At 41.8% G+C, this 13,717-nt stretch overlaps 1 protein-coding gene across 1 annotated transcript in view; it reads right to left on the bottom strand.

Moving 5' to 3' along the window:
* Nucleotides 1-1,278: 1,278 nt before the first annotated feature.
* The window catches only part of LOC148047259 (vomeronasal type-2 receptor 26-like), a 33,887-nt gene continuing 21,448 nt past the window's right edge, over nt 1,279-13,717 (bottom strand). The window contains exon 4 of the mRNA XM_087708013.1: nt 1,279-1,380. Within this exon, the coding sequence (XP_087564139.1) occupies nt 1,279-1,380 (102 nt within the window). The remainder of the gene's footprint in view (nt 1,381-13,717) is intronic.

Here is a 13,717-nt window from a genome sequence, read left to right on the forward strand (position 1 = left end):
GATTGGCCCCTCCCATAGGACATAAAGGAGGAGCAAAACCACATGAGTCTTTGCAGGAAGCGACTTGGTTCATGCTGGTCAATTTACCTTCTGAAAATACGTTTGGGCTCTTTGCTTCATGTGACCTTGCCAAGCTAATTGCCAATTAAGTCTTTGGCAATGTTTCAAGGAAGATAAAGGTGGATGCTTATCAGCCTTATCCGGAAGGACTTTGGCAGCCTGCTGTAAAACTCTTTACTACTATTTAGAACTCACTATGGGATGTGAATGAATATAACTCACAGCCTTTGAAGATCAGTGTATATTCTTATCTAAAAAAAGACAATGTGAGAATTGTATTGGATAAAAGGGAATTTAATGAAAAACAAGCTAGGTTAATGTTTCTAGATGCAAAGGAAGCAATGTGGCATTCTGAGATAAATGATTAAAAAAGATGAAAAATACAGACAGACAGACAGACAGACAGACAGACAGACAGACGTATGTTTGAATTCAAAGTTCTGAAAGATATGGACTTTGGTAAAGAAAATTAAAGAATTAAGTTGATATATATACATTTCAGAAGATTCAAATTATGATTAATGGTGATCTAACTAAAATCTGATATTCAGAAGGGGTCCTTTGTCCTTTTTGTTGTTTATTTTGACTCTTAAAGTGTTGATTTATCATGGCCCAGGAGAAAGGAGAGAGAAAGGGGGTTCCATTAGGTTAGTTGCCTAGCAACAGAGTCAAGATTCGGATCGGTGACACTTGGCTGCAGCAATATTTCAAGGAGAAACAGCCTATATAAAAGAGACTGGGTTTCCTCTCTTCTCTTTGTTGGAAATTATATTTAATACTCAAATGTGTGAATCAGGGTATGAATTTTACTCTTGAACCTTAGATGCTTGGACTGGCTGGCATTTTGATCTTGGACCAAATTTGACCTTGGATCAACTTTAGATGACTCCTTTGAAAGCTCCTCTTTGAAAAACAGATTTGGCAGGCAAGCCCTGGCTTTGTTGTATATATCATTAGAAGAAGATTCTGGTTCAGATCCAGGCTGGGTCTTCCAAAGAGCACCACAGTGCAAATTGCTTGAGGCAGAGCTGGAGTTCATTTGACGTGGTCACTTTTATAGAGCGGATTTTCTATTGTCCCCAGAAAGCACATGAACTCAGCCTGCCTTCTGGTGGTTACAAAGGATCCAGTAGAGAGGAAGGTGTGGCTTCAGTCCTGGGGGAAGGTTTAATATTTACATTTTGTCATCCAGTAGCTGTGACCACGAGGATGGGGAGTTTATGCGAGGAAATGTGTCATTTGAATGAGGAACTTGTAATATCCATTTTCTTCCAACACTTCACAGACCTCAGGGGAATGGGAATACTGATTCTCATAGAGCTATTAAGGAGATGAGGTTGAGACCATAAATAAATAAAGTAAATAATTTTGAAGAAATCTGCTAACCTTTCGCAGAACCCAGGACATCACTCATATCTGTCCTCTCTTAAACAGTTGTTTAAGTCAAATGTTGGCTAACCTGCATACTGAACAAAAGAATTACCAATAGTTTAAACAGTTACTGATGTAACTGGTCTCTCAACAGAAGAAACCTGAAGGAGCTGCTTTTCACTGAGGAAGGTGACTAACAAGAATGAATTGGGCAAATAACTTAGTTCAAGTATAAACGCTGACCTAAAGAAAGGCAGATTTCAGGCAACAGATCCTTTTTCAATTGGATCCATGGCCTTGGGACCTAGTCAAGGTTGTCTGGTTTATTTGGTCACCTTGTCCCAAATGTGGAGGCATTTGAATGGAGGTTGTTAGGTAAGCTCCCCGTTGGGAGAGCAAGTGCGTTCAGAGAAGCGTTGTGAGAGTTGTGTTGGAGAACACACAAACCAGCATACAGAGACACTGCAGTTTAAATAGGCTTTTACTTTCGTGGAAATAGAGGTATCAGAGTCCATCAAATAGTCCAAGTCATACACGGATAAGACAATCAGTCATCTATGTCTTTCAGTTAAGGGATAATCCAAATAACATAGTCCATAAACATACAAACAGTCCAGTACTCAAGGTTTGCTAGCAGTTGCAAAACTTACAATAGTTCACAGCACTTTCTAACAGCCAGCTTCCAAAACATTCAGATCAGATCAGATCAGTCCAGCAACTAACAAACAGAGAGCTAACAGTCATTCTGGTTCCCTCTTATGGCCGATTGAAGAAAACAGCAACCAATCATATTTTACAGTATGATTTAAAGAAGCAGGTATAGTATTGTTACACATAGCTATAGCATTGTAGACACAGCCTAACTGAGGCAATAAAGAAAACCCTAGACAGAAAATCAACACAGAGAGATGTCTTGCATGAAGCATCTGAAAACAGATACAAACTTTATTCCCCATACAACTCCAGTTATGAGTAAAGTGGCAGAGAGAGGGGTCTTTCCCCTTTCTCCCTTCTCCTTAGTGTTGTTTCTTCAAGGAAGGGTGGGGAGATCAGGGAATGGATCACTTGGTGATCCAACGCTTTCCCCACCATTGGATGAAACAAAGTCAGTTATCCTCTAGGCAGCTTCTGGATAAGGTGGGCTCTCCCTGCAGCCCCCTAGTTAAGTCAGGATAGTGACGTTTACGGAATATCCTCCTTACATTATCTAGCATATATTCTTTTCCCATTCACATAGTACAACGCTGAAAGCTTTTCATTTTGGGGACTACAGTATCAGGTGGCTTCTTTGGACAAGAGACCAATCTGGTATGAAGATGTTTTCTTCTTCCTTGGATCAAATATTCAGAGGTTCTTGAGCTCTCCAGGTGCTGTTTTGCTGTTGGATCATTATTTGGGGGTTATGTCTAGGAAGGGTACTTAAGCAATTATGTTTCAAGACCAAGTCCTGAAAGTCTGAAGTCCACAAAGTCTATAATGTCATACAACACTTGCAAAATAACTGGCATAAGTCATCCAGTGCTGGAGAAGACTTCTGCAAATCTATTGGACTGCAAGGCGATCAAACCACTCAGTTCTAGAGGAGATCAACCCTGACTGTTCTTTAGAAAACCAGATCCTGAAGTTGAAACTCAAATACTTTGGCCACCTAATGAGAAGGAAGGACTCACTGGAGAAGATCCTAATGCTAGGAAAGATAAAGGGCAAAAGAAGGGGACGACAGAGAATGAGGTGACTGGATGGGATCACTGAAGCAGTAGGCATGAGCTTAAATAAACTCCAGAGGATGGTAGAGGACAGATTATGTCCACATAACTCCAGGTCATCTAGAGCAGTGGTCCCCAACCCCCGGTCCGCGGACCGGTGCCGGGCCGTGGAGTACCTGGCACCGGGCCGCGCAGCCGGAGAAAAAGCGGCTCAGTCGTCTCCGAGTTGCCCAGGGAGGGGCGGCGCGCCCGGGACGGAGACGGCGCTTCCCCGCCCGGCCTTGGCTTGTGAGAAGGAACGGCGGGAGAGGTAGAGAGAGAGAGAGAGAGAGAGAGAACGTTGGGCAGCCGAGGGCGGGGGGGTCTTTTGAGGGGAGATGGGGGTGCGCGATTTTGGCGTGCGTGCGCCCTCCGCGGGCGTGGGTGGGGGGCTGAGAGGAGTCTAACGGTAGCGCAGGAAAGGGGAGGGTATGAGCGCCGCCTGAGGTGGTGAGGGGCAGTCGCCAGATTCAGGCCGCCGCTGCCGCTATTGCAGCGCACGGTGGAAAAGCGGCGGTCTTGCCCACCCCTTCCCTGCCTCCCGCCCGCTCCAGTTGCCGCAGCCAGGGGTGGGGGCTCGGTGCCTGAAGTCTCTTGCCTCTCTTCCAAAATTTCGCCAACGGGCGAAAAAACGAGAGTTCTCTTAAGGCTGCAAAAAAGGAATATACTTTGGTCCTTGAAGCGCTTTTCCTGTTATTTGGACATTATATATATACGTACGTACATACGTACGGTATGTATATATGTATGTATGTATGTATGTATGTATGTGTGTGTATGTATGTATGTGTATATATACATATATATATATATATATATATATATATATATATATATATATATATATATATATATATATATATATATATATATATATATATATATATATAGTCTGTAGTCCATAATATAGTGATGATTTTAAAAAAATTAGTTGAGCACATGGAATCTTTTTTCTTTTAGTATATTTTGGAGGTGGGGGCCCACTTTGTTATTTAAGATAGTATCTCCTTTTATATATGGTAGTGAAGATACCTAATACTCCCACCCCCTATTTCCCCCACGACAACCTTGTGAGGTGGGGGGGCTTAGATAGAGTGAATGGGCTAAAGTTACCCAGCCAGATCAGTATCAAAACATTGATACTAGGCCCTAGTATGGCATGTTTAATACAATAAAATAAAAGTTGTTTAATCAAAACAATCTGATATATAAACAATCAATGTGTCGTCGCGAACAACACCCCCCCACCCCTGCGCGCACTCAGCGGGCCACGGTAAAATTATCAAAGGCTGACTGGTCCGCGGCGATAAAAAGGTTGGGGACCACTGATCTAGAGCCATGGGGCAAACCTATGGCATGGGTCTCACATGGGGCACGCAGAGCCATCTCTGAGGCCACACGAGAGGTTGCCTATGTCAGCTCCAGCATGCATGTGCACGCTGGCCAGCTGATTTTTGGCCTTTCAGAAGGCAAGGGGAGGGAGGCTTTCCTGAAGCTTGGAGAGGGCAAAAAATGGCCCAACAGGTCCACCAGAAGTTCAAAAACAAACTTCCGTTGGGCCATTTTTCACCCTCCCCTGGGGAGGGCAAAAATGTTCCAAGGGAAGTTCAGAAACAAAGTTTGTTTGTTTCCATTTTTGGCATCTGGAGAGCTTCTGTGCGGGCAGGGAATCCATTTTCACCCTCCTCCGGCTCTAGGAAAGGCTCTGGAACCTGGGGAGGGTGAAAACAGACCTACCCGGCCCACTGGAAGTTGAGAAATGGGCCGTTTCCGGCCTCTGGAAGGCCTCTAAGGGTGCGGGGGAGGCTGGTTTTGCCCTCCCAAGGCTCCAAGAAAGGCTTTGGAGCCTGGGGAGGGCAAAAAATGAGCCCACCAGAAGTTGGGAAACGTGTTGTTTCCTGCCTCTGGAGGGCCTGGGGGGACAGGGAGGCTGTTGTCGCTCTCCCCAGACTCCAAGAAAGCCATGGACATGTGTGAAGGTTCACCATCACTGATCTAGTGTGTTTACTGGCTCATCTACTTCCAAGAAAAGGAGAAGGAGGGAGGGCGGGGGGAGTATTCAAAAATTTATGTTTCCATATTCATCCTATCTTAGGTAATGTACACTTTCTCACTTTCTTTTGGGAAATTTGTCTCCTCTGCATTTGCCTCATGTTAATTTCTTATCCTTATTTCTTATCCTGTGCATCTCTGGCTGCATGAAAATTTCAATTATCTATTCAATTATTCTACTGTTTGAAGATTATGTTGAATTTTAATTTAATTACTCTTAAACTTCACATTTCTATTCATTAGTGGGGTTTTTTTTAATAATCTTAATTGTCCAATTTATGCAATGAAGAATACAAGCACACTAAAAACGGCAGTGGAAAATGAAATGTCATGAGCCTAAGAACAGTTTCACTATTATTTCCCTACTTTTGTCATTAAATGTTCCTTTGTATTTAGATCTGGCCTCAGGATGATGATGTAGCATTTGGGGAAAAAGATACAGCCCAGCAGCCCAGCACTGGAGGCCAAGATGGAGAAGATCTGCACGACTACCATAGACTTTCCTTTGGTGCTCAGATAGGCGGGCAGGAAGGAGACCCAGACACTGCAGAAAACCAGCATGCTGAAAGTGATCAGCTTAGCTTCATTGAATGCCCCAGGCAGGTTCCTTGCCAAAAAAGCTACAGTGAAGCAAATGATGGCTAGGAAACACATATAGCCAAGGACAACATAAAACATGGTGATGGAGCCTTCATTGCATTGAAAGATGATCTCCCCAGGCTGGGAGTGGAGGTCAGAGTCAGGGAATGGGGGAGAAATCCCCAGCCACAAGGCACAGATGACAACCTGGGCACCAGAACCTGAAAGGATGATGGTGTTGGCCAAGCTCTTCCCCAACCACCTTCTCATCCTATTTCCTGGTTTTGAAGCCAGGAAGGCCAATACCACTGTGATAGTTTTGGCCAACAAAGAAGACACAGCTATTGAGAATACAATGCTGAATACCGCTTGTCGGAGAAGGCAGGAAGCTTTCCTTGGTCGGCCAATAAAGAACAAGGAGGATAAGAAGCAAAGCAGGAGGGAGACCAGGAGGATGTAGGAGAGGTCCCGGTTGTTGGCTTTGACAATAGGAGTTTCTCGGTACTGAAGGAACATGATTAACACAAATCCTGTGGTTAGGAACAAGATTAGGCCAAAGGAGATCAGGATGATGCTGATATGTTCTTCATAAGACAGGAAGGTTATTCTTTTGGGGATGCATTGTATTCGGCTCTCAGTTGGATATTGATCATCTGGGCACTGGGTGCATTTTTCAGTATCTGACAAAACAGAAAGTAATATTCCTTTTATAGTCTCTCTTTTCACATCTCAAGAAAGACCTTCTTTGGATGACAGATGATACTGAGAGACAGGAACACCAAGTACCATATCTTTCGCACTATAAGACATACCTGACCATAAGACGCACCTAGGTTTAGAGGAGGAAAACAAGAAAAAAAAATCAGACAGATCCAGAGGTGGTATTCAGCAGGTTCAGTTCTGGAGAACCGGTAGCAGAAAGTTTGCGTAGTTCGGAGAACCGGTAAATACCAACTCTGACTGCCCCCACCCCCTTCTATTCTCTGCCACTCGAGTCCCAGCTGATCAGGAGAAAATTGGGATTTTGCAGTAACCTTCCCTGGAGTGGGGAGGAAATGGTGATTTTACAGTATCCTTCCCCTGCCACGTCCCCAAACCATGCCCACAAAGCTACGCCACACCCATCAAGCCATGCCCACAGAGCTGGTAGTAAAAAATTGAATCCCACCACTGCACGGAGCTTGAGAGGACCACAGATAGGTGTCCTCTCATGTGCCAGCTCTGCCTATTGACTCCTGTACTGCGAAAAAGAGACAGAAGAGGTGGGCAATGACAAAGACAGAGGAGGCGGGATTTAGCACTGTAAAAGGACCCCGTTACCATGGCCTGGCTGCTATTCACCAGAGGACCAGCACCGAGTCACAGACATTTCCACCCACTTTTTTGAGCGGGGGAGTGTGTCTTACGGAGTGAAAAATACAGTAAATTGTAAATAGGAAGCTGCATACATATATAAAACATTTGTCGGGCTGACCTTTTTAAAGCAAACTTCAGGCAGCTTACAACCAGCAAAAATCCCCCCCCCCAATGTATACAGCTATAAAAACAAGAAGAAGAAATAAGATCCAAAAGAGAAATACTCAAGAGTCACAACACCTTAACTGATGCAACACACCACACCCTCATCCTGCACTAACCTCACTTTATCTCATCAATTGGGGTAAGAAAATATATCTCAGGAATTTCAGAAGGCTGGGTGCCTGTTGGAATTCAAGGAAGAAGATGTGCAATAGGGCAGGAGTTCCAACAGAAAAAGCAGGCTTCCAAAGAACTGTAAGGTGGAAATATTTTAGGGAACCAATCTGAGGCATATCTATCATGTCTGCTCTGGTCTTGCATGCAGAGGTCCACAGTGAGCCTCTTGAAAGGGAGACCTCCTTCAAGATAGAAGGTGCTGTGCCCATTGCTGGAAATAGGCATTGAGTACCCCAAATGTGAAATTAGCTGCAATCCTTGAGCCCCTCTACAAATTCCTTAATATGTCATTCTTTCAACAGAACTGTGGACCCCCTAATGATAGGGATCCCATGCAGTAGTTGCACCACCTGTAACCTGCCGATGTAGTTGCCTCTTTCAATCTTTATTATTTCTGTTACATGCTTTAGGTTGGTTTCGTAAAATGTTTCATTGTTGGTTTTAACTGCCTTTTGCTCAAAGTCCATATCAAAATAATTTGATAGTAGAAAAAGATCATTTCCTGAACCAACACATGAACAGAAACTGAGATTGTTACCTGTTTCTGCAGTGACTTCAGCTTCTAAGAATAAAAGATGAATTAATTTATTTCCATTCTCTCTAGCTGTAATACTACTTTTAAAGACTAATGACCTTCACATTGGTTTAAGTGCAAAGTATGTAGATTGTTCTTTATTAATTCTCTTTTCTTCTTCCTTTATATCTGGTTGCTTTTAATCCCAAAAGTGAATTTAAAGCTTTTTTTCCTTTTAGAATCACAACTCTGTGTGTGTCTGTGTGTGTGTGTGTTGCAATTGTTTGTATTTCACTGTTTAATATCCAATAACATTGAAAAGATGAGCTAAGGTGGACAGGCTCAGTAGGAATCCTACTAATGAATCCATTATGGTGCTTTTGTTGAACGTGGGAGGGTTGAACTTGGCTATAAGTTCTCCAAGATCCCTCTCAAAGTTACTACTATTGTGTCTATATTTGTCTTTATTTTGTCTTGATACTATATTTGTCTTTTACTTCTTAAACCACAGGATAAAATATTGGAGAGAAAAGAGGCAGATTTTTCTGCCTAATAATATTAAATTTACATCTCTCCTCTCACATTGATATCCTCTAGATGGATTTTATGGTGAGTTCTCCACTTGGTTTTCTCTTGTTTCTTGAACCCAACAGCTCACCCCCCACCCCCCGTGATTCTCCCAATTGGATTTTTCTGCTTATGTGATCCTATGATCTTAATAAAGATTGACTGTTGGATTAATTGATTGAAATATTGGTTGAATGATTGATCGATGTATCATTGGCCTATAAAATAAAGTTAGCTTAGATATGAAAAAGCCATTCATCTGAAACCATTTCTCAAATTTCAAAGAATTCAGATGTTCTTAGTAAAGGTAAGATGAGAGGACATTACTAAACTAACAACAAGAAGAAAGATTTCTCCTAACACAAGTACTCTTGAAGAATCCACCAAGTTCTTCTATCTCTTCCAATCTCATCCTTCAAGATCTTTCTCTTATTCCTCCCATTATGGAAGAAAAACAGCAACATGTTCAAAATTAAATGTGTCTTTAACATGCATCTTTATCTAGATGCTCTGGATGAATACAGCATACTTTCTCCAGAGTTACTCACCTTCCTGAGTGGAGATGGTCCCCTTTGGACAAGGAATGCAGTCGTAGCAGCAAACTGGCTCTCCTTCTCGAGCCTGTTTGACAAATCCAGGATGACAATTTTCCACACATTTTGATTGAGGGAAACTCTAAAGAGGGCAAATAAGAAATGTCAAAAAAATCATGTCAAAATTGACCATCCATGGAGGATAGAGGTCAATGTAAAGGTTAGTCCAATACACTGTGGGTGTTCTAACCTAGGCTTTCCCAAAAAGCACAAGGCAGATTCCTGGTCCTGACAAAACCCCTTTTATTAAATGAATGTGGATTCCTCTCATTGACATTCAGCAAAGGCCTGATAAACAGTCTTTCAAAGGTGAATTTATGACCACAGACCTTATCTAAAAATATTTACATGGAAAGCTACCATGTAAATATTTTCCAAATATAGTGCTGTGCAAAGAAAGACTTGGCACAGAGTCTCTGAGATTCATGGACAGATCTTCACACTCCTGAAATGAATGGATGAACAGACAAACAAATGAATTGTTTCCTGCAAAAACCCATTCCCCTTTCACTCTTCTTTTATTTCCTATGTGAGGGGCCATCCACCATCCACCTGTGGCTTTACTCCAAGTCAACCCTGATTTCTTAGCTGTTCTTTTCTTGTGGCAGCTCTGCTCATGTGGACATTGGTAACAGGCTCCAGCTGTTCCTCTGCCTCACTGCTGTCTAGCTCTGAAGGCAGCTGAGAACCGCTAGATGGCTTTGGCCCTATCTCTGCCTCCGATGCAGAGCCCTCATCCAAGCCTTTGCCAGCCTCCAGGACTGGCCCTTGTTCCTCCCCAACCTCTTCTTTGTCCATTGTCCCACTGCTGGGCCACAACACTGGGCCTCACTTAGATGAATATAAAATTTCTAACTAATTCCCAACGACTGTAAGAACTTGCAGTTTCTTCATTTAGTTCTTCACCTTTACTTCTGGCAGATCACTTTGCAATGAAGTACTTTTCTACTTAATAAAGTCTCGAAGAATTGAACTGAAAAAATACTTAAGCATTAAATGACAACCAATGGCTTCCCCCATATAGCCATATTAACATGCACTCCTCCATTCTTCATATATCCATGGCATTAAAATACGATTATCTAGACTTCTGGGGGCGGAGCCTGTCGCCGAAGGAGCTCAACGGAGCTCCTCTCAGAGTTCTGGTCTGTATATCTAATTAAGATCAATAGATATCACCCCTTTTTGGCAGAAAGGGGCAGGCAGAAGCTCAGGTGCTAGGATTTATTCGTAGTTCACAGCCCCTTTTCTTTTTTGGGGGGCTGCGAACGGAGAAAAGACCCAGCGTAACTGAGCTCTTATCTCCAGCCAGTTCTTCTCAGCTGCTTTTTTTTGCAGCCCTAGACAGGTGATTCCCCCCCCTCAGGACAATGATAAGCTGCTTAAAGCTACTTAAGACTAACACGAGCGGGTTCTACTCCTGAGATGTTCCTTTTTTTATAACTATCTTAAACACCAGCCTCGTTTTCCTTTGAGGCTTCTTTGTTCAATCGTGCTACAAAATGGCGTTTTTACTGTGTTGGTGATTAATAGATGACGTAATTAACTGGCTCTATCTTCCCGGAGACTGCTCCTCATTAACAAGCAAAATCTACAAATAACTTATTGAGAACTGAGCAGGTGAAGATACTGTTTATCTGTTTATTCTCAGCTTTTATCTATAATGGCTCCCAGGTCTAAGCAGGCAAAACGCTCCCCTTCGCATGGGCTTAAAGAACTTGTTATAAAATCGCTGCCCTTGCCTCCCACACCTCCTACTGGAGATTCCTTAACACAGGAGCTTCTTTTTCAAATACTCAATGACTTTAAACAAGAAATCAAAGAATTTGTGCTGGACTTATGCGACAAAATAGAGACCAAGATTGCCCAAATAAAGATGGATATGTTTGAAGCTATGTCTACTTTGACAGATTATACCGAAGAAATGGAGACTAAACTGGAAACTTTGGAGGAGGCTAATTTTAATTTGACTTCCAACATTCAAGCATTACAACAAGAGATTAGAGATACTCAAACACAACTTATAATGATAAATTACAACAGAAAGGCGTGTGCAATAAGAGTCAGAGGACTGCCCGAAAAGAAAGGAGAGAACTTGAAACAGACGTTTGTAGAAGCTTTCAGTCAAGCGGTGGGAAGTCCGGGACTCAATTTTGATTGGAATATTCGAAAAATCTATCGCCAGAATTCGTGTGTAGCAGAACAGCGACAGCTTCCAAGAGACATAATTATATATTTTTTCACAAGAGAATCCAGAAATGCGATCATCCAAAAGTTTTACAACAACAGGCTGCGAATCGATGGGCAGGATTTGTTTGTCTTTAAAGAAATACCACTCCAGATGCTGCAAGCAAGGAGAGATTATACTTTTTTAACCAAAGAGCTTAGAAACCACCAAATACAGTATAAATGGGACGTTCCAGTTGGAATCACAGTTACATTCGAGAATCAAAGATTTCGTCTCAATTCTGTTTCGGAAGCTCGGGACTTTTATTATAAAACTCTGAAGGTGGGACTTCCTGACTCACTCGGAAACGCGGAAAGACAAGGTGAAGGAAAGACAAGCAGCAATTCACTTGGTTACAAGACGGAGGGAGTTGTTCTCCCCCTACCAGAGAGGCAGAAGAGCGGAAACTGAGGATTTAGCCATATCTTCAAAGCAGCGGGACACGTGGCTATAAGGCAGAGGGTTGCCTTCTCTTTCCGGAAGGGCAGAAGAGTAAAGAATAAAGATCCAGCGATGTCTTTAAAATACTTTCTAAACTCTTGGATTGATTAAAATTTTAGGATTCCTGTTTGGTATGAAATGGTAAAGCTGTATATCAATGAGGAACGGAAAGAAGCATCGCTTATTTTGGACAGATATTGTATGGGATCTTTATAAGACTTATTTGAATTTTAATCCAAACTACGCATGAATTGTTTTCTGGTGTGAGGAAAGTGGAGACCAAGATTTATTTGAATTGCGGTTTGGGATGAATGGAGTCGGGAGGAGTGGGGCAGAAGGGAAGGTGGAGCGGGATATTGATGAAGGGATCTTGGGACTGAATGAAGTGGTATGGATTTTGGGCACACATTTTACGGATTTACATGCTTGAAGTCTAACATAAAAAGCTCAGGATTTTAAAGTGAAGAGAGAGATCCTAATCTTATGGAATTTTGGCTTGGGAGGAATGGAGATGAGAAGCGAGGGGTAGGAAGAAGAGTAGCGAAAGTATGATTAGACTGCTCTGTATTAGAAGGTAAATTGATTTTTGTATAAACTATTATCTGAATATAAGGTTAAGAAAGGCTATTTGGAGAGTCTACAGGAAGATGGGGGTAAATATCAAAGAAGCAAGGGACGAAGATAAAATATAAATGGAATGATCTATACTGTTTAAATTTTAATAATGATGGGAGGCTGAGCATAATGCAAAAAGATTTTTTTTCTTTTTTTCTTTTTTCTTTTTTCGGAGTGTTCTTTTTATTTTATTTTCATTATTATTTTTAATCTATTTGACTATAAGATATTCCAGAAGGTGAATGGTAGTGAACTGTGCCGGGTGTGGGACCTGGGAAGTCGGAGGGGATTAGGGAGGGGGGTTCATTGGGGGTGGGTGGGTGGGTGGGTGGAGATATAGTCTCAATATATAGAATAAGAAGGATACACTTGTATACTGTTGTTCCTTATCTTTTCTTTTTATTTTTCTCTTTTTTTCTTTTCTTTTCTTTTCTTTTCTTTTTTTCTTTCTTCTTCTCTTTTCTTTTTAGCGCAATTTTTAGTAACTGAATAGATTAATGAATAGAGAAATGCACCAAAGTGAGAAGTAGAGGAAAAGAAGAGGGAGAAGTAAGGAGGGAGGAAGAGGGGAATGTAAGGAGGATGAGAGGGGAAGGAGGGTGAGGAAGGCGAGAAAGGAAGATAGGAGGGGAAAGGGAAGTAGGAGGGGTGATTGTTGGAGGGAGAAAGGAAAGTTGGAGGGGGAGAAGAAGGGGTGTATGGAGGATGAAAGTGACAGGTTGGTTTTATATGTTGGATGATGAGTTGTGTTTAGGTTTGTTTTATTTTTTTATATTATTGCAAATATTCAGTATATAAGTGAATGTACAAAATTGAAAATGAAAATGAATAAAACATTTGAAATTAAAAAAAATAAATTAGCGCTAAGAAGACCCACTAAAATTAAAATCACAGAATTGGAAGAGATCATTTTGGGTCCCTGTGATCCATCCTTCTGTTTGATACAGGAGAAATCCTGATGCAAGAATCCCAGATCAAGAGCCGTCTAGCTTTCATGTGGATCCATCCAATGAAGGGACCCTGTTCTCTGTGCGGCTAATTGGTTACACTGTTGAGCTGTTCTGCTTAGAATTGAATTTTTATTCAATCATAATACACCTTAATGGGGCTGAAATTAATTGTTATACCTAATCATTTTATCATTTGCTATGATGCTTTTAATTAGTTGCTTTATCTGCTTCCCCTGTCTCATTCCCAAAGTGGTAAGTTAAATATAGATGTATTATACAATACAGTACATGCTTTAGTACTACTGCTA

The sequence above is a fragment of the Thamnophis sirtalis genome, unplaced genomic scaffold, assembly GCF_051295495.1.
Source record: "Thamnophis sirtalis isolate CommonGarterSnake01/CBP01778 unplaced genomic scaffold, rThaSir2_p1.2 scaffold_3, whole genome shotgun sequence".
Taxonomy (NCBI): domain Eukaryota; kingdom Metazoa; phylum Chordata; class Lepidosauria; order Squamata; family Natricidae; genus Thamnophis; species Thamnophis sirtalis.